The 21,623-nt window shown below is 44.3% G+C and overlaps 1 protein-coding gene across 1 annotated transcript in view; it reads left to right on the plus strand.

Moving 5' to 3' along the window:
- Nucleotides 1-2,228: 2,228 nt before the first annotated feature.
- The window catches only part of LOC109896121 (dedicator of cytokinesis protein 8), a gene marked incomplete in the record, with an annotated part of 85,834 nt that continues 66,439 nt past the window's right edge, over nucleotides 2,229-21,623 (plus strand). The window contains 2 exon segments of the mRNA XM_031829749.1: nucleotides 2,229-2,407; nucleotides 18,049-18,163. Of these exon segments, the coding sequence (XP_031685609.1) occupies nucleotides 2,355-2,407; nucleotides 18,049-18,163 (168 nt within the window).

Below are 21,623 nucleotides of genomic sequence, written 5' to 3' on the forward strand. Positions count from 1 at the left end.
CATTTTCTATAGGATTGAGGTCAGGGCTTTGTGATGGCCACTCCAATACCTTGATTTTGTTGTCCTTAAGCCATTTTTCCACAACTTTGGAAGTATGCTTGGGGCCATTGTCCATTTGGAAGACCCATTTGCGACCAAGCTTTAACTTCCTGACTGGTGTTTTGACATGTTGCTTCAATATATCTAAATAATTTTCCTCACTCATGATGCCATCTATTTTGTGAAGTGCACCAGTCCCTCTTGCAGCAAAGCACCCCCACAACATGATGCTGCCACCCCCGTGCTTCACAGTTGGGATGGTGTTCTTCGGCTTGCAAGCCTCCCCCTTTTTCCTCCAAACATAACGATGGTCATTATGACCAAACAGTTCTATTTTTGTTTCATCTGACCAGAGGACATTTCTCCAAAAAGTATGATCTTTGTCCCCATGCACAGTTGCAAACCGTAGTCTGGATTTTTATGGCAGTTGTGGAGCAGTGCCTTCTTCCTTGCTGAGCGGCCTTTCAGGTTATGTCGATATAGGACTCGTTTTACTGTGGATATATATACTTTTGTACCCGTTTCCTCCAGCATCTTCACAAGGTCCTTTGATGTTGTTCTGGGATTGATTTTCACTCCAATCTAAGTGTATGTAAACTTCTGACTTCAACTGTATTTATATGTATATATTCTTATTCCATTCCTTTACTTAGATGTGTGTGTACTAGGTAGTTGTTGTGGTATTGTTTGATTACTTGTTAGATATTGCTGCACTGTCAGAAATAGAAGCACAAGCATTTCACTACACTATCAATACCATCTGCTAACCATGTGTATGTGACCAATAAAATGTTATTTGATTTGATATGCTGCTACGTTATTTCTCCTAACCTGCTGCTTAAGTTCTCCTAACCTAATAAAGCTAATTGGTTATTTGCTTTATGTGTAAATACTGTATTATTGACAAATCTCATCCATATATCTACTGCTGTACCTTTTTCCTGCTTATACTGTATATTGTCAATACTGTCTATACACATCACATATTTATATTCCAGACTCTGACATTGCTTGTTCAGATACTTCTTAATTTCTTCTTTCTTTTCTTTTATTATTTGTGTGTTATTAATTGTACGGTTAGATATTTATGGTACTGCTGGAGCTAGAAACACAATAATTTCACTGCACACTGCACATTTGCTAATCTGTGTATGCATCAAATCAACTGAGAATTGATAACCTGTTCCAAAAAGTCAAATCTGACAAAAGCTGTATCCTTTCTAATAAATACCCATATATTTTGTTTTGCAGTGCAGCACATTCTGTTTTGAATCAAGCTACATTCGGTTTTGTTGTTCACATATCCTCTCTGATGTACTTCATCCTTGATAGGCTACTTATATATGACCCCATCAAGTGAAGATCATACTCCCGTCAGATCTAAACTACAGGAGGTTGGTGGCACCTTAATTGGGGAGGATAGGCTTGTGGCAATGGATGGAGCAGAATCAATGCAATGGTATCAAGTACATCAAACACATGGTCACCATTTGTTCCATTCCAGCCATTATTATGAGCCATCCTCATCTCAGCAGCCTCCACTGATCTAAACCCTTGATGGTGCAGAGCGCATGTTTCTACAAATTACATTTCAAAAGCTGTTAGGATCAGAATAGATCAGAAACACATGGGTGTATGTCAATGTTAGCCGATTAAAATCAACTCCACAATTTACAACATAACATAAAAGTATGTTTTTATTTTTTTTAAACTACTACATTTCTGCACCCAAAGAATATCCCTCTTTGAAACCTTCCCCATCCCAACCAAACTAATTACGGGCTATTCTTAGGGTGTTAAAATCAGTATTAAAAAAACTTCATTTTATGTGACGTCGGAAGCTCCAGCCCGCTAGTCTCAGAACAACTCAGTCGAGGAGTTTAGTTTAGTCGGCTATGTCAATTTGGGCATTCCAAAACGTCAATATCTCCCTCCCGATCTCTCTTACACACACGTCAGACTGCTTATTAAGCAAACCCAAGGGCGTGTCTAGCAGAGAAAAAAAAAAAAAAAAATATATATATATATATATATATATATATATATATAGAGAGAGAGAGAGGAAGATATATATATAGAGAGAGAGAGAGTGTGTGTGTGAGTGTGAGTGTGTGTGAGTGAGATCTCCTCCCACTCCGCAGCCGGTGTCTGGCTGGTTGGGATGGGGAAGGTTTCAAATGCGGAAGTTTCCACCCAGAACGCTGCCACAGCGAAGATGAGGCTTGTGATGACATTTGTGCTAGCAGCGCGGTAGGAGAAGTTACCACTCCGCAGGGAAACTCTAGCTACCACCGCAGAACTGGAGTAAACTGCTCATGTCGTCTTTGGCGAGCGCGGAGCGACGTGCGTTCGCTCTGAAAATCAACAGGTAATGTTCGTCTCTCTCACACACCTTTACGACTTTTCATGATCAGGTTGGTGAATTCAGAGTTCTCATAGGCTACTGATTTGAGCTGTTGTTACGTCAGGGAAAGGCGAGTGGATTCCTATACACGCAACTACATGCGGGCAATTCCATATAACGGAATTACGCTGTGACCTAGATTTTTCTTTTTCAAATGTATACCAAACCAAAACTAATGATTTCAAAGTTTAACAAACCATATAACTCTATGCGCAAGGAATACTTTTAACAATTTCAATACATTAAAAAAAAACCATTTACAGTAAGAACTGTGCAGATAAAGTTTGCATCTGCACAGTTTTTACCTTAGGCCCAGGCTACATGTTTTTACCTTAGGCCTAGGCTACATGTTTTTACCTTAGGCCTAGGCTACATGTTTTTACCTTAGGCCTAGGCTACATGTTTTTACCTTAGGCCTAGGCTACATGTTTTTACCTTAGGCCTAGGCTACATGTTTTTACCTTAGGCCTAGGCTACATGTTTTTACCTTAGGCCCAGGCTACATGTTTTTACCTTAGGCCTAGGCTACATGTTTTTACCTTAGGCCTAGGCTACATGTTTTTACCTTAGGCCTAGGCTACATGTTTTTACCTTAGGCCCAGGCTACATGTTTTTACCTTAGGCCTAGGCTACATGTTTTTACCTTAGGCCTAGGCTACATGTTTTTACCTTAGGCCTAGGCTACATGTTTTTACCTTAGGCCTAGGCTACATGTTTTTACCTTAGGCCTAGGCTACATGTTTTTACCTTAGGCCTAGGCTACATGTTTTTACCTTAGGCCTAGGCTACATGTTTTTACCTTAGGCCTAGGCTACATGTTTTTACCTTAGGCCTAGGCTACATGTTTTTACCTTAGGCCTAGGCTACATGTTTTTACCTTAGGCCTAGGCTACATGTTTTTACCTTAGGCCTAGGCTACATGTTTTTACCTTAGGCCTAGGCTACATGTTTTTACCTTAGGCCTAGGCTACATGTTTTTACCTTAGGCCTAGGCTACATGTTTTTACCTTAGGCCTAGGCTACATGTTTTTACCTTAGGCCCAGGCTACATGTTTTTACCTTAGGCCTAGGCTACATGTTTTTACCTTAGGCCTAGGCTACATGTTTTTACCTTAGGCCTAGGCTACATGTTTTTACCTTAGGCCCAGGCTACATGTTTTTACCTTAGGCCTAGGCTACATGTTTTTACCTTAGGCCTAGGCTACATGTTTTTACCTTAGGCCTAGGCTACATGTTTTTACCTTAGGCCTAGGCTACATGTTTTTACCTTAGGCCTAGGCTACATGTTTTTACCTTAGGCCTAGGCTACATGTTTTTACCTTAGGCATAGGCTACATGTTTTTACCTTAGGCATAGGCTACATGTTTTTACCTTAGGCCCAGGCTACATGTTTTTACCTTAGGCCCAGGCTACATGTTTTTACCTTAGGCCCAGGCTACATGTTTTTACCTTAGGCCCAGGCTACATGTTTTTACCTTAGGCCTAGGCTACATGTTTTTACCTTAGGCCTAGGCTACATGTTTTTACCTTAGGCCTAGGCTACATGTTTTTACCTTAGGCCCAGGCTACATGTTTTTACCTTAGGCCCAGGCTACATGTTTTTACCTTAGGCCTAGGCTACATGTTTTTACCTTAGGCCTAGGCTACATGTTTTTACCTTAGGCATAGGCTACATGTTTTTACCTTAGGCCTAGGCTACATGTTTTTACCTTAGGCCCAGGCTACATGTTTTTACCTTAGGCCCAGGCTACATGTTTTTACCTTAGGCCTAGGCTACATGTTTTTAATGATTTATTATGTGAATTGTTCAAAGTTGTCATTGTGCTGTATGGTTTGTTAAACTTTGAAATCAGTGTTTTTTTGTTCTGCATACATTTTAAATCAGAGACTCAGCATATTTCTGTTACCGAGGAATTGCCCATGTTGTGACTGTAGGGTACTCTATCATGGGTGGGTCGTAGTCCTTGAGTTAAATTATGACATTTGCTTTAATAACTCCATAGTTATTTCTTATGAGTAAAGATATTAAACATTGATTTATTTCCCTCAATTACCTATCACAAATTTAGTTCTAACATCTTTCAAGTAGTGGACCAATATTCATAAAACAAATCCTATTCTTTCTATATTAGAGCCTACCTATATTTCCCCCAAAAGACCAATGAACAAATATTTTCAGTCTACCGGTAGGCCTACTTACTTCACAAAGAGCTTATTGAGCTGATGCAAACATGCTTTTGTATATACAGTGTATGCGAACACCCCTTCAAATTAGACGATTCTGTGCTTCCAACTTTGTGGCAACAGTTTGGGGAAGGCCCATTCCTGTTTCAACATGATAATGCACCCGTGCACAAATCGAGGTCCATACAGAAATTGTTTGTTGAGATCGGTGTGGAAGAACTTGACTGGCCTGCACAGAGCCCTGACCTCAACCCCATCGAACACTTTTGGGATGAATTGGAGCGCCGACTGGGAGTAAGGCCCAATCACCCAACATCAGTTCCAGACCACACTCATGCTCTTGTGGCTAAATGGAAGAGGGTCCAAGCAGTAATGTTCCACCATCTAGTGGAACACCTTCCCAGAAGAGTGGAGGCTGTTATAGCAGCAAAGGGGGACCAACTCCATATTAATGCAGTGTATTCGCAATATAGTGTATTAGCAATGCATGATATGCTATACAATGTATGAGATTGTAAGAAGCTACTGGGGGGATGACCAATTCCAGATCAGTGCCCATGATTTTGGAATGAAATGTTCGACATGCAGGTGTCCACATACTTTTGGTCATGTAGTGTATTTTTGTTGCCTTCATTTCCTAATCATTGGGTTGCCTAAACATCAGACTGAAAAGAAGTCACTGTAAAAAAATACTAAATAGTCTCTACAAAGCAGAATGTTATGATATTTGCACTTTACTGGTTTTATGTGCTGTTGTTCCATTTGGCAGTAGGAGGTGGAGATAGGGTATCCACAGGAAAGGGTTGTTTACCTGACTTTTTGTGGCTCCTGTAGGTTCTGACACTTGTATTTGTCTGTAAAGGCATTGCACGTGATACACAATATGTAAACAATAGCTGACTATAATCAAATGTCGTCTACCGATGCACGTTTCCTCAGCAATCAGATGGAAGTGTTTACTGTCCGGTTAGACTCGGCCATATTGTGCAAGTGTTTGTCATGTGTGAATTGCATCAGTATTTCAAATAAATAAAAAATGGAAATACAAACAATATACAGACCAGCATACTGTCGGTCGGGTTGATAACACTAATCTGTGAATATTTTGTCTCAAATTCCTACCTGCAGAAGGACCAACCAGCATTCTGGCTTGTAGAGGTTGTGAGAGGAAACTTCCCTGATCCAAACACTAATTTCTGCCTGACGTAGAATTCTATGCAATTCAACGTCAGGTCTTCAGCCTACTCATTGGGGTATGTTTCTATATCTGTCAGGGCTCTACAGTGCCACCGTTGTACTCGCTTATATACGCAGAAATACTTTAGTGTGCGCCCTGGAATTTTTATTTAGGAGCACCAGTGCGCCTAGAAAAATAAAAGATTCTAGCTTTATTACCTCAAATATTTTTCATTGTGTTCCAAAATGTATTTGTGTGTGCCTACATCTTTCAACTTAGGACCACACGTGCTCCTTCTAAACCAAAGGTCCGCGTAGAGCCCTGTGTGCTGTGTTTGATCATTTCCTCTCTGCATGTTGTGTACGGTGCCTTCAGAAAGTATTCACAACCCTTGACTTTTTCCACATTTTGTTGTGTGACAGTCAGAATTTTAAATGGATTCAATTGTGGCAAAAAAATGTTGTCACTGGCCTATATACAATACCCCATAATGTCAAAGTGCAATTAGGTTTTTCGGGATTTGCACAAATTAATACAAAATGAAAACCTGAAATGTCTTTAGTCAGTAAGTATTCAACCCCTTTGTTATGGCAAACTAAATAAGTTCAGGAGTAAAAATATGCTTCACTAGTCACATAAGTTGCATGGACTCACTCTGTGTGCAATAATAGAGTTTATCATGATTTCTGAATGACTACCTCATCTCTGTACCCCACAAGTACAATTAACTGTAAAGTCCCTCTGTCAAGCAGTGAATTTCAAACACAGATTCAACTACAAAGACCAGGGAGGTTTTCCAATGACTCGCAAAGAAGGGCACCTATTAGTAGACGGGTAAAACATAAAAAAGCAGATATTGAATATCCCTTTGAGGATGGCGAAGTTATTCATTACACTTTGGATGGTGTATGAATACACCCAGTCACTACAAAGATACAGGTGTCCTTCCTAAAAGTTGCTGGAGTTGAAGGAAACTGCTCAGGGATTTCACCATGAGGCCAATGATGACTTTAAAGCAGTGACAGGCTGTGACAGGAGAACTGAGGATGGATCAACAACATTTTAGTTACTCCACAATACTAACCTAATTGACAAAGTGAAAAGAAGGAAGCCTGAACAGAAAAAACATATTCCCGAAACCTGCTATTCACTTTTTGTCCTGAATACAAAGTGTTATGTTTGAGGAAAATACAACACATTACTGAGTATCACGCTCCATATTTTCAAGCATAGTGGTGGCTACATCATGGTATGGGTATGCTTGTTATCGTTAAAGACTGGGGAGTTTTTTTAGGATAAAAAATAAATGGAATGGCGCTAAGCACAGGAAAAATCCTAGAGGAAAACCTGGTTCAGTCTGCTTCCCAACAGACACTGGGAGATGGCCAAATCTACACTGGAGTTGCTTACCAAGAAGACAGTGAATGTTCCTGAGTGGCCTGGCTACACTTTTGACTTAAATCGACTTGGAAATCCATGGCAAGACCTGGAAATGGTTGTCTAGCAATGATTAACAAACAATTTGACAGCGCTTGAGGAATTCTGAAAAGAATAATGGTCAAATGTTGCACAATCCAGTTGTGGAAAGCTCTTAGAGACTTACCCAGAAGTGATTCTAACATGGGGCGGCAGGGTAGCCTAGTGGTTAGAGCGTTGGACTAGTAACCGGAAGGTTGTGAGTTCAAACCCCCGAGCTGACAAGGTACAAATCTGTCGTTCTGCCCCTGAACAGGCAGTTAACCCACTGTTCCCAGGCCGTCATTGAAAATAAGAATGTGTTCTTAACTGACTTGCCTGGTTAAATAAAGGTAAAATAAAAAATAAAAAATAAATGTATTGACTCAGGGGGTTGAATAGTTATCTAGTCAAGATATATTATTTTATTTTTCATACATTTATTACAAATGTTAACATTTTCTTCAGCTTTTACATTTCAAACTATTTTGTGTAAATCGTTGACAATTAAATCAATTTTAATCCCAATTTGTAACAAGAAAATGTGGAAAAAGTCAAGGGGTGTGAACTCTCTGAAGGCTGTGTGTGTGTGTGTGTGTGTGTGTGTGTGTGTGTGTGTGTGTGTGTGTGTTGCCAGTTCAAATCCCAGAGCTCTTTTCCCGAAAGAGCAAGAATATATATATATATATATATATATATATAGCCCATCTAGCAGCCCAGTCAGAGAGGTTATACATGAGAGGGCTGCAGTTATTGTTCCTCCTCCTACACACTGACCAGGTGGAGAGGAACTAGTCTACATGAGACCATTGTGTGTCATGCCTTTAGTCCACTGATACAACAAATGTATCTCTCTCATGACCTTATAGACATCTTTAGCTTTACACTATAGACATGAGTTGTAATTTTTAACCTGTTACAATGGTTATGAAAGCCCTTGTATTGAGAGACCCACACCTTGTTCTTGCTCTTTCGGGAACACTTTGTGGCATTCTAAAATGTATAGTATCCAAATTAGCCCCAGCTATAAGCTACATTACACATTTATAATTGTGTGTCCTGTTTATGTTAGGTCAGTCCCACACTACCTGTAGTTAATTAATGAGACAGGCCGTATAGTTGACAGTTTGATTGAAGTGGAGAAGATGGGGGAGAGTCTCTTGTGTAATTTTATTGTTTATTGTACCTTTTAAGCAAGTTAGTTAAGAACAAATTCTTATTTTTCAATGACGGCCTAGGAACAGTGGGTTAACTGCCTTGTTCAGGGGTACAGATTTGTCCCTTGTCAGCTCTGGGATTTGAACTGGCAACCTTTCAGTTACTAGCCCAATGCTCTAACCACTAGGTTACCCTGCCGCCGGGACTATACCAGTATCGCGATACTCATTAGTATCGTGGCAAGGAAACAAAATACCAAGCAGATTTGACTTCTTTAGGATAACGGCTCTAATGTTGGAAACAAACATCATTATGTTGTCATCCAGAGTCAAATGTATTTATTATCCAAGCTATAGCACAGCACATTTTATATACAGCAGGTTTTTAAAGGACCAAAGAGTTTGGTTTGCTTTGTGTTTTCATTTTTGCAATGAATAAAATATTGCGATCCTGGTATCGTCACCTACTGTGTAACAGGGCTGAGGTCAGTTGCTGAAAGGGAGAGCATCTTCAGTTGCGTCTTGAATCCGCTGCTGAGCCAGCTAATGGGCTCGGTCTCCACAGCCGATACTGTCCACATGGGTTTTTGTTGCTGACTGTAGGACTGGCTGGTCACCAACCTGTGAAAGGTTAGGATCGTGAGTGTGTGCATGTGTGTGGTTCACTTCCAGCAACAGTGATTACTCACTGAATTTGACACATTTATGTTGTTGTGGTGAGGAGAAGCTATTGTTTACATTCTTGACTGACAATTTATCAGCCATTTGTATTCTTCAAAATGTTAACAAACAGGTCTCAATTTCAGTAAGCTTGAATTAAGTAGGCAGGCAGTTTGGAAATGTACAACAAATCCAGTCAACCCCTTTGGCTCTTCACTGTTTCTCACACGTAAGCAGTTCTACGCATGCACAGATCAGTACATTCCTCTTTCTCTATCAAGATGAAATTAGAAGGAAATTCTACTATGACACAGACATCATTTGGTTCACTTCTCTTTTCATTTCATGACCGTTTTAAAACAGGAAATACTTGTTTCTTACCCCAGATAAAGGAGGAGGAATTAAAGAGAAGTGCAAATATTTTCTCTCTAGAAAAAAAATCCTGACTGTAAATGTTGTGCTCTTAACGGAAGCAAATTGATTAATCAATTAAAATGTCAACTTGACATATAAACAGTGTTCTTAGTTCTACACCAGATGTTGTCAGTTAAACTGGGCATTTCCATGATAAAGGAATTTACTGTAAGAACTGTGCAGATGCAAAGTTTGTTAAGAGAAGTAGGGTAAAATCTTGCTTAGTTTTTTTTGTGAAAAACGTGTTCACATACTCTACTCGGAGTTTCTCTGAGCAAATCTGTTTTTCTCTGGCAGACAACAGTATGTTATCAGTCCAGTCCTCCGGGGCGCTATGGAGTTAACAGGGTAAATACATTGTCATTTGGGTTCTGTCAAGCAAAGCAGATGCTATATTTGACCATGGTTAAGTTGACTATTGTGGAGTGGACATAAATCAAAATTGGGTTATTCGGTTGCGTGGTTCGAAAGATGTTGCCAATGTCAACTCCACTTCCTGAAAGAAGGTTTTTCTAGGTGTCTGATCTGCAGGGTTAATAAGACGTTATGGTATAATTATGCAATAAGGCCCTAGAAGGTGTGGTATATGGCCAGTATACCACGGCTAAGAGTTGCTCTTATGCACGAAGCAACGCGGAGTGCCTCTGGACACAGCCCTTAGCCGTGGTATATTGACCATGTATCACAAACCCCAAATAGCCTTACTGCTATTATAAACTGGTTACCAACATAATTAGAGCAGTAAAAATAAATGTTTTGTCAAACCCACGGTATACAGTCTGATATACCACGGCTGTCAGCCGATCAGAATTCAGGACTCAAACCACCCAGTTTATAGTAAGGTGTTCGACTAGCTGCCTCACCTGTAATACTGTTGTTGTTGAGTTGGGAACAATTCCTCTTGTCAGCAGAAGAGAAGGGAAGTCCTAACATTTTGGGAGCATGTCAACAGCCTACCACACAGTATCCTAATGAGAGGGAATTAAACCATGCTGGATGCTGGGCTGGTTGTCATGGCCTGACTGACTTTGACCTTTCACCTAAATTGTTACTTCAGGAAGTTTGGGGCCCCTCCATTTCTCAATAGAGTTCTGCTGATGCTGGCTTGTCCCACATCATCATGCCATTGTGTGTGTGTGTGTGTGGCAGAAGTTGTGTATGGATTTAGTGAGTGTGTGTGTGTGGCAGGAGTTGTGTATGGATTTAGTGAGTGGGTGTGTAGGGCGTTAGTGAGTGGGTGTGTGTGTGGCAGGAGTTGTGTATGGAGTTAGTGAGTGAGTGGGTGTGTGTGTGTGGTAGGAGTTGTGTATGGAGTTAGTGAGTGTGTGTGTGGCAGGAGTTGTGGGTGTGTGTGGCAGGAGTTTTGTGTGGCAGCTTTCATATGTTCTGAGCAAGGAACTGAAACATTAGCTTTCTTACATAGCACATATTGCACTTTTACTTTCTTCTCCAACACTTTGTTTTTGCTTTATTTAACCAAAATTGAACATGTTTCATTATTTACTTGAGGCTAAATTGATTTTATTGATGTATTATATTAAGTTAAAATAAGTGTTAAATCACTATTGTTGTAATTGTCATTATTACAAATATTTAACAAAATCGACCGATTAATTGGTATCGGCTTTTTTGGCCCTCCAATAATCGGTATCGGTATTGAAAAATCATAATCGGTCGACCTCTAGTGTGTGTGGCAGGAGTTGTGGGTGTGTGTGTGGCAGGAGTTGTGGGTGGGTGTGTGTGTGGCAGGAGTTGTGTATGGAGTTAGTGAGTGGGTGGGTGTGTGTGTGGCAGGAGTTGTGTATGGAGTTAGTGAGTGGGTGGGTGTGTGTGTGGCAGGAGTTGTGTATGGCGTTAGTGAGTGGGTGTGTGTGTGTGTGTGGCAGGAGTTGTGTATGGCGTTATTGAGTGGGTGTGTGTGGCAGGAGTTGTGTATTGAGTTAGTGAGTGGGTGGGTGTGTGTGTGTGTGTGGCAGGAGTTGTGTATGGTGTTAGTGAGTGGGTGGGTGGGTGTGTGTGTGTGTGTGTGTGGCAGGAGTTGTGTGTGGTTATGTGTGTGTGTGTGTGGCAGGAGTTGTGTATGGCGTTAGTGAGTGAGTGGGTGTGTGTGTGTGTGTGACTGGAGTTAGTGAGTGGGTGTGTGTGTGTGTGGCAGGAGTTGTGTATGAAGTTAGTGAGTGGGTGTGTGTGTGTGGCAGGAGTTGTGTACGGCGTTAGTGAGTGAGTGAGTGGGTGGGTGGGTGTGTGTGACTGGAGTTAGTGAGTGAGTGTGTGTGTGTGTGTGTATGGCAGGAGTTGTGTATGACATTAGTGAGTGGGTGGGTTTTTGTGTGTGTTGCAGGAGTTGTGTATGGCGTTAGTGAGTGAGTGGGTGTGTGTGTGGCAGGTGTTGTGTATGGAGGTAGTAAGTGGGTGTGTATGGCGTTAGTGGGTGTGTGTGTGTGGCAGGTGTTGTGCATGGAGGTAGTAAGTGGGTGTGTGTGGCAGGAGTTGTGTATGGCGTTAGTGAGTGAGTGGGTGGGTGGGTGTGTATGGCAGGAGTTGTGTATGGAGGTAGTAAGTGTGTGTGTGGCAGGAGTTGTGTATGGCATTAGTGAGTGAGTGGGTGGGTTTTTGTGTGTGTGTGGCAGGAGTTGTGTATGGAGTTACTGACTGAGTGGGTGGGTGTGTGTGTGTGGCAGGAGTTGTGTATGGAGTTAGTGAGTGTGTGTGTGTGTGGCAGGAGTTGTGTATGGAGTTAGTGAGTGTGTGTGGAAGCAGTTGTGTATGACGTTAGTTAGTGAGTGTATGTGTGGCAGGAGTTAGTGAGTGTGTGTGTGTGTGTTGCAGGAGTTGTGTATGGAGTTAGTGAGTGTGCCATATAAGAGTTGTCTGCCTACTGTTTTTATCATGTGTAATAATGAGAGAGATGGATGCCATGTGTTGGCAGAGTGGTTGTGGGTAGCCTACTGCTGTATAAAGGCTGTGTCTTTCAAGTCTGTCTCAGGCTGTTGAACTATGAGATTGTTTTATTGACTATATAACTGACTTTATGCCCTTGAGTAAAGCTCAATACACCAACTACACCCCAGCACACCGACTACACCCCAGCACACCGACTACACCCCAGCACACCGACTACACCCCAGCACACCGACTACACCCCAGCACACCGACTTCACCCCAGCACACCGACTTCACCCCAGCACACCGACTTCACCCCAGCACACCGACTTCACCCCAGCACACCGACTTCACCCCAGCACACCGACTTCACCCCAGCACACCGACTTCACCCCAGCACACCGACTTCACCCCAGCACACCGACTACACCCCAGCACACCGACTACACCCCAGCACACCGACTACACCCCAGCACACCGACTACACCCCAGCACACCGACTTCACCCCAGCACACCGACTTCACCCCAGCACACCGACTTCACCCCAGCACACCGACTTCACCCCAGCACACCGACTTCACCCCAGCACACCGACTTCACCCCAGCACACCGACTACACCCCAGCACACCGACTACACCCCAGCACACCGACTACACCCCAGCACACGACTACACCCCAGCACACCGACTACACCCCAGCACACCGACTACACCCCAGCACACCGACTACACCCCAGCACACCGACTACACCCCAGCACACCGACTACACCCCAGCACACCGACTACACCCCAGCACACCGACTACACCCCAGCACACCGACTACACCCCAGCACACCGACTACACCCCAGCACACCGACTACACCCCAGCACACCGACTACACCCCAGCACACCGACTACACCCCAGCACGGCACAGCACAACACACCAGAGCACACGCACCAACCACATCACACCACGCACAGCCACCACAGCACACCCACCAACCACAGCACGCACAGCACACCCACCACAGCACAGCACACCCACCACAGCACAGCACACCTACCACAGCACAGCACACCTACCACAGCACAGCACAGCACACCCACCACAGCACAGCACACCACACCACAGCACACCCACCACACCACAGTACACCCACCAACCACAGCACAGCACAGCACACCACAGCACAGCACACCCACCACACCACAGCACATATTCTATCCTTGAGTTGAGTCAGAAGACTCAAGCATGTGTTTTGGTTTTCCACCCCATCTACTACATTTTAGGTTTATATCTCAGCAGCAATTGTTTGAAACTACAGTAGGAAATATGTACGCATGATGATTTGATTTGGATACTGTACAAGAATATACTGTACAAGAATATACTGTACAAGAATATACTGTACAAGAATATTCTGTACAAGAATATACTGTACAAGCATATACTGTACAAGAATATTCTGTACAAGCATATACTGTACAAGCATATACTGTACAAGCATATACTGTACAAGAATGCAATCATGGCATTGTACAGGAGCTTTTTTTGATTCCAGCCCTCACATCCCAACATCCCAACTCAAAGTTGTATGTTTACAGCTGGTGTTATATATTGCCAACCCATGGAACAGCCAGTCTAGACTCGCATTCCTTAGCCATACATGAAGGTGTGGAGCATACCAGATGTATTCTTGAGTGATGGCCCTTGTATTATGTAACTCTCCTGGCAACACCACCATCCCAGTGGAGAGTTTATCTGTGTTTTATGCCATGCCTCCTGTAATATGGGTGAACTATCCTTTTACCAGGAGCCCACTCACACACTGCCTAGTCTCACTGAGCGGGTTAGGAGAAGCTGCAGCCACATGGCTCTGAAGGTCAGGACCTGGGCGGGACGCAGGCAGCCGAGAGGAGAGCAGTATGCCAATGAACATAGAGCATAGAGCAACCAGTTAAAAGAGCCACAGCCCAGAGCCACACGCACCACACAGTGGTACCAAATTCACACTCCATTCACGAGTTAAGTTGACAACAATGGTGTGGGTGAAAACCTGTATAAATGGTGCTAGACTGAAATGAAACTACATACTGCTTTCAGACTGGCAGGTCCTGTTGGCTAGTATCACATGGCAGTCCTGGAGTTAAGATGCCCACATCATTGTTGCTTGGGGAAGAGGTGGAGGGAATCTTCAGTGGCAGATCCATCCTAAACAATGACTACCATGACTTAATGAACACAGAGAGCAGCAGCACATGGACAGCATGGAGACTGGAGGAGAAGCAGGGACACTGACCCATTTGGCATGGAGACTGGAGGAGAAGCAGGGACACTGACCCATTTGGCATGGGGACTGGAGGAGAAGCAGGGACACTGACCCATTTGGCATGAACAGCATGGGGACTGGAGGAGAAGCAGGGACACTGACCCATTTGGCATGAACAGCATGGGGACTGGAGGAGAAGCAGGGACACTGACCCATTTGGCATGAACAGCATGGGGACTGGAGGAGAAGCAGGGACACTGACCCATTTGGCATGAACAGCATGGGGACTGGAGGAGAAGCAGGGACACTGACCCATTTGGCATGAACAGCATGGGGACTGGAGGAGAAGCAGGGACACTGACCCATTTGGCATGAACAGCATGGAGACTGGAGGAGAAGCAGGGACACTGACCCATTTGACATGAACAGCATGGGGACTGGAGGAGAAGCAGGGACACTGACCCATTTGGCATGAACAGCATGGGGACTGGAGGAGAAGCAGGGACACTGACCCATTTGGCATGGAGACTGGAGGAGAAGCAGGGACACTGACCCATTTGGCATGAACAGCATGGAGACTGGAGGAGAAGCAGGGACACTGACCCATTTGGCATGAACAGCATGGGGACTGGAGGAGAAGCAGGGACACTGACCCATTTGGCATGGAGACTGGAGGAGAAGCAGGGACACTGACCCATTTGGCATGAACAGCATGGAGACTGGAGGAGAAGCAGGGACACTGACCCATTTGGCATGAACAGCATGGGGACTGGAGGAGAAGCAGGGACACTGACCCATTTGGCATGGAGACTGGAGGAGGAGCAGGGACACTGACCCATTTGGCATGAACAGCATGGAGACTGGAGGAGAAGCAGGGACACTGACCCATTTGGCATGAACAGCATGGGGACTGGAGGAGAAGCAGGGACACTGTCCCATTTGGCATGGAGACTGGAGGAGAAGCAGGGACACTGACCCATTTGGCATGGAGACTGGAGGAGAAGCAGGGACACTGACCCATTTGGCATGGAGACTGGAGGAGAAGCAGGGACACTGACCCATTTGGCATGGAGACTGGAGGAGAAGCAGGGACACTGACCCATTTGGCATGAACAGCATGGAGACTGGAGGAGAAGCAGGGACACTGACCCATTTGGCATGAACAGCATGGAGACTGGAGGAGAAGCAGGGACACTGACCCATTTGGCATGAACAGCATGGAGACTGGAGGAGAAGCAGGGACACTGACCCATTTGGCATGAACAGCATGGAGACTGGAGGAGAAGCAGGGACACTGACCCATTTGACATGAACAGCATGGGGACTGGAGGAGAAGCAGGGACACTGACCCATTTGGCATGAACAGCATGGGGACTGGAGGAGAAGCAGGGACACTGACCCATTTGGCAGTGCCCCTCAAAGACTCCCAACTCCACACAATACAGCCCTGTTGTGCCACACACACACACACACACACACACTTCACACAGTTTTGCTACTGAGGGACTTTTCATGCATTTTCTTTATAGCAGAGTAGGAAAGAAGAAAGTGTATTGTGTACCTGTTGGTAGGAGACCAATGACATGGTGGATTAATGGCTCTATAACCAGAGTAGTGGAGCATCTCATAGAACGATGAGATATGATTCAAATTAGGATGCTTGATCTATTTCTGTCTGTCTTTCTCTCTGCCTGTCTCTCTGTCGGTCGGGCTCTCTGACGGTGGTTTTCTTATTTTCTAAGACACCAAGAGACACCCCCCCCCACCTTATCTCTCTCCTTGCACGCGCACACACAAACACACAAACTTCTCTCTCTTTATGCGCTCCATTCTACTGTCTAAGATTTTCCGCTTGATCTGTTTGCATGGCTGCTGGTCTTTGTACAGCTCCCATTCTAGTCTTTAAGGGAAAACAAAGGGCTGATCTAGTAGCCAAGGAGTACCAAATGACACATTATTACCCACAAAGACAAAGGTTTTATTGAAGCTGATGGTTCTCTCTCTTCTCCTCTCTCCTCTCTCTTCCGTCCTTTCTCTTCCGTCCTCTCTTCTTCCGTCCTCTCTTCTTCCGTCCTCTCTTCCGTCCTCTCTTTCCATCCTTTCTCCTTTGTCCTCTCTCTCTCTGTCTTCTCTCCTTTGTCCTCTCTCTCTGTCTTCTCTCCTTTGTCCTCTCTCTCTCTGTCTTCTCTCCTTTGTCCTCTCTCTCTCCGTCTTCTCTCCTTCGTCCTCTCTCTCCCTCTTCCCTCGTCCTCTCTCTCCCTACTCCCTCCTTCGTCCTCTCTCTCCTTCATCCTCTCTCTCCTTCATCCTCTCTCTCCCGCCTCCTACTTAGTAGTGTGAATGACTCTAGAACAGGGATCATCATCTAGATTCAGGCACAGGACCATTTTTATTCTTCTAGAGGGGATGGTCGGGAGGGCTGGATCAGAATTACAAATAAATTGACCGCAAGGATCCCAAACAGATATAATATTTGACTAAAACATAATCTATTCAAACCTTGTTTACATATGTATATGATCACGTGTCTCTCTATTATGCGTGGGAAACACATTTTTAAAATATGAATCACTTGGAGCTGATTTCCTGGTGTTTTTTTTATTTTTATGTCCAACAATGAAAATTCCAAAAATCATAATAAAATCTTAATAAAAATCATAATAAGCAATAAGATCCGAGGAGGTGTGGTATATGGCCAATATACAACGGCTAATGGCTGTTCTTAGGCACAACGCATCGCGGAGTGCCTGGACATAGCCCTTAGCCCTGGTATATTGGCCATAAATAACAAACCCCAGAGGTGCCTTATTGCTATTATAAAATGGTTACCAACGTAATTAGAGCAGGAAAAATAAATGTTTTGTCATACCCATGGTATACAGTCTGATCTGCCATGACTGTCAGCCAATCAGCATTCAGGGCTGATTTATAAATATATATAACCTGCGGGCCAAATTCGGTCCCAGCAGGTCGCAAGCTGGGGAACCCTGCTCTAGAACCTCTCCCCTCCTTCTTCCACACACATTGCTTAGTAGTGTGAATGACACTGATATCCAGGAAATTACTATTATGCAGGATGTTTTTATTCAATCAGTGACCAACATTAACCCTTACCAAAATGACTGTCATTCTGCCCCTCCAAAAGGGAAAGGAAATGGGGCACCTAATCAGTTGTACAACTGAATGCATTCAACTGAAATGTGTCTTCCACATTTAACCCAACCCTTCTGAATCTGAGAGGTGCGGGGGGGCTGCCATAATCCACATCCACCTATTTGGCACCTGGGGAACATTGGGTTAACTGCCCTGCTCAGGGGCAGAACGACAGATTTTTACCTTGTCAGCTCGGGGATTCCATCCATCAATTTTGATAATATCTGTTTTGTCGTACACCTCAGTTTCTCCTCTCCTCTGTTTCAGACACTCGTCTGCTGAGATCAGGAGACACTTCGGTGGGAACTATGGGTCCCCCCAGGTCTCCAAGCAACATAGTCGTCACAGCTCCAACGCATCTGTCTCCACTTGCTCCACCGTGGTGAGTTACAGTACTACTGTACAACTAACTAGACCCTTTCATGGGTAGAGGGAAACAGCACAATGGTGTACTATTTAACGGCCCTTTAGGAGAAGGATTCTGACTGAGACTTTCCCACAGCATGTTGTGCTGTAGGCCTAATAATGTAATCCTAAAGAGGGATTTTCTCCCATGGACATTCAGTGACTCCTCACATATTATCTCTCTCTCTCTGTGTCTCTCTCTGTGTCTCTCTCTGTGTCTCTCTCTGTGTCTCTCTCTGTGTCTCTCTCTGTGTCTCTCTCTGTGTCTCTCTCTGTGTCTCTCTCTGTGTCTCTCTCTGTGTCTCTCTCTGTGTCTATCTGTCTGTAAATCCGACCACAACTCTACCCTCCTGATTCCTGCTTAAAAGCAAAAATTAAGGCAGGAATCACCAGTGACTCAGTCTATATAAAAGTGATCAGATGAAGCAGATGCTAAACTACAGGACTGTTTTGCTATCACAGACTGGAACATGTTCTGGGATTCTTCCAATGGCATTGAGGAGTACACCACATCACTGGCTTTATCAATAAGTGCATTGAGGACGTCGTCCCCACAGTGACTGTATGTACATACCCCAACCAGCGAGCCTACCAGACGAGCTAAATCACTTCTATGCCCGTTTGGGGCAAGCAACACTGAGACATGCATGAGAGCATCAGCTGTTCTGGATGACTGTGTGATCACGCTCTCCGTAGCCGACGTGAGTAAGACCTTTAAACAGGTCAACATTCACAAGGCTGCGGGGTCAGACGTATTACCAGGACATGTGCTCCGGGCATGTGCTGACCAACTGGCAGGTGTCTTCACAAAAATGTTCAACATGTCCCTGATTGAGTCTGTAATACAAACATGTTTCAAGCAGAACACCATAGTCCCTGTGCCCAAGAACACAAAGGCAACCTGCCTAAATGACTACAGACCCGAAGCACTCATGTCCATAGCCATGAAGTGCTTTAAAAGGCTGGTAATGGCTCACATCAACACCATTATCCCAGAAACCCTAGATCTACTCCAATTTGCATACCGCCCAAACAGATCCACAGATGATGCAATCTCTATTGCACTCCACACTGCCCTTTCCCACTTGGACAAAAGGAACACCTACAGTGGGGCAAAAAAGTATTTAGTCAGCCACCAATTGTGCAAGTTCTCCCACTTAAAAAGATGAGAGAGGCCTGTAATTCTCATCATAGGTACACTTCAACTATGACAGACAAAATGAGAAAAGAAAATCCAGAAAATCACATTGTAGGATTTTTAATGAATTTATTTGCAAATTATGGTGGAAAATAAGTATTTGGTCAATAACAAAGTTTATCTCAATACTTTGTTAAATACCCTTTGTTGGCAATGACAGAGGTGAAACGTTTTCTGTAAGTCTTCAAGGTTTTCACACACTGTTGCTGGTATTTTGGCCCATTCCTCCATGCAGATCTCCTCTAGATCAGTGATGTTTTGGGGCTGTTGCTGGGCAACACGGACTTTCAACTCCCTCCAAAGATTTTCAATGGGGTTGAGATCTGGAGACTGGCTAGGCCACTCCAGGACCTTGAAATGCTTCTTACGAAGCCACTCCTTCGTTGCCCGGGCGGTGTGTTTGGGATCATTGTCATGTTGAAAGACCCAGCCACGTTTCATCTTCAATGCCCTTGCTGATGGAAGGAGGTTTTCACTCAAAATCTCACGATACATGGCCCCATTCATTCTTTCCTTTACACGGATCAGTCGTCCTGGTCCCTTTGCAGAAAAACAGCCCCAAAGCATGATGTTTCCACCCGAATGCTTCACCGTAGGTATGGTATTCTTTGGATGCAACTCAGCATTCTTTGTCCTCCAAACACGACGAGTTGAGTTTTTACCAAAAAGTTATATTTTGGTTTCATCTGACCATATGACATTCTCCCAATCTTCTTCTGAATCATCCAAATGCTCTCTAGCAAACTTCAGACGGGCCTGGACATGTACTGGCTTAATCAGGGGGACACGTCTGGCACTGCAGGATTTGAGTCCCTGGCGGCGTAGTGTGTTACTGATAGTAGGCTTTGTTACTTTGGTCCCAGCTCTATGCAGGTCATTCACTAGGTCCCCCCCGTGTGGTTCTGGGACTTTTGCTCACCGTTCTTGTGATCATTTTGACCCCACGGGGTGAGATCTTGCGTGGAGCCCCAGATCGAGGGAGATTATCAGTGGTCTTGTATGTTCCCACAGTTGATTTCTTCAAACCAAGCTGCTTACCTATTGCAGATTCAGTCTTCCCAGCCTGGTGCAGGTCTACAATGTTGTTTCTGGTGTCCTTTGACAGCTCGTTGGTCTTGGCCATAGTGGAGTTTGGAGTGTGACTGTTTGAGGTTGTGGACAGGTGTCTTTTATACTGATAACAAGTTCAAACAGGTGCCATTAATACAGGTAACGAGTGGAGGACAGAGGAGCCTCTTAAAGAAGAAGTTACAGGTCTGTGAGAGACAGAAATCTTGCTTGTTTGTAGGTGACCAAATACTTATTTTCCACCATAATTTGCAAATAAATTCATTAAAAATCCTACAATGTGATTTTCTGGATTTTTCTTCTCATTTTGTCTGTCATAGTTGAAGTGTACCTATGAGGAAAATTACAGGCCTCATCTTTTTAAGTGGGAGAACTTGCACAATTGGTGGCTGACTAAATACTTTTTTTGCCCCCACTGTATGTTAGAATACTATTCATTTACTACAGCTCAGCGTTCAACACCATAGTGCCCTCATAGCTCATCACTAAGCTAAGGATCCTGGGACTAAACATCTCCCTCTGCAACTGGATCCTGGACTTCCTGACGGGCCGCCCCCAGGTGGTGATGTTAGGTAGCAACACCTCTGCCACGCTGATCCTCAACACTTGAGCCCCCCAAGGGTGCGTGCTCAGTCTCCTCCTGTACTCCCTGTTCTCCCACGACTGCATGGTCAGGCACGACTCCAACACCATCATTAAGTTTGCAGACTACACAACAGTGGCCTGATCACCGACAACGACGAGACAGCCTATAGGGAGGAGGTCAGAGACCTGGCCAGGTGGTGCCAGATTAACAACCTAACCTCAACGTAACCAAGACTAAGGAGATGATTGTGGACTACAGGAAAAGGAGGACCGAGCACGCCCCCATTCTCATTGACGGGGCTGTAGTGGAGCAAGTTGAGAGCTTCAATTTCCTTGATGTTCACATCACCAACAAACTAGAATGGTCCAAACACACCAAGACCATCGTAAAGAGGGCACGACAAAGCCTATTCCCCCTCAGGAAACTAAAATGATTTGGCATGGGTCCTCAGATCCTCAAAAGGTTCTACAGCTGCAACATCGAGAGCATCCTGACTTGTTGCACCACTGGACCTCTACACCAGGTGGTGTCAGAGGAAGTCCCTAACTGGTTGCATCACTGGACCTCCAGGACCTCTACACCAGG

Source organism: Oncorhynchus kisutch, linkage group LG8 (assembly GCF_002021735.2).
Source record: "Oncorhynchus kisutch isolate 150728-3 linkage group LG8, Okis_V2, whole genome shotgun sequence".
NCBI classification, from domain to species: Eukaryota; Metazoa; Chordata; class Actinopteri; order Salmoniformes; family Salmonidae; genus Oncorhynchus; species Oncorhynchus kisutch.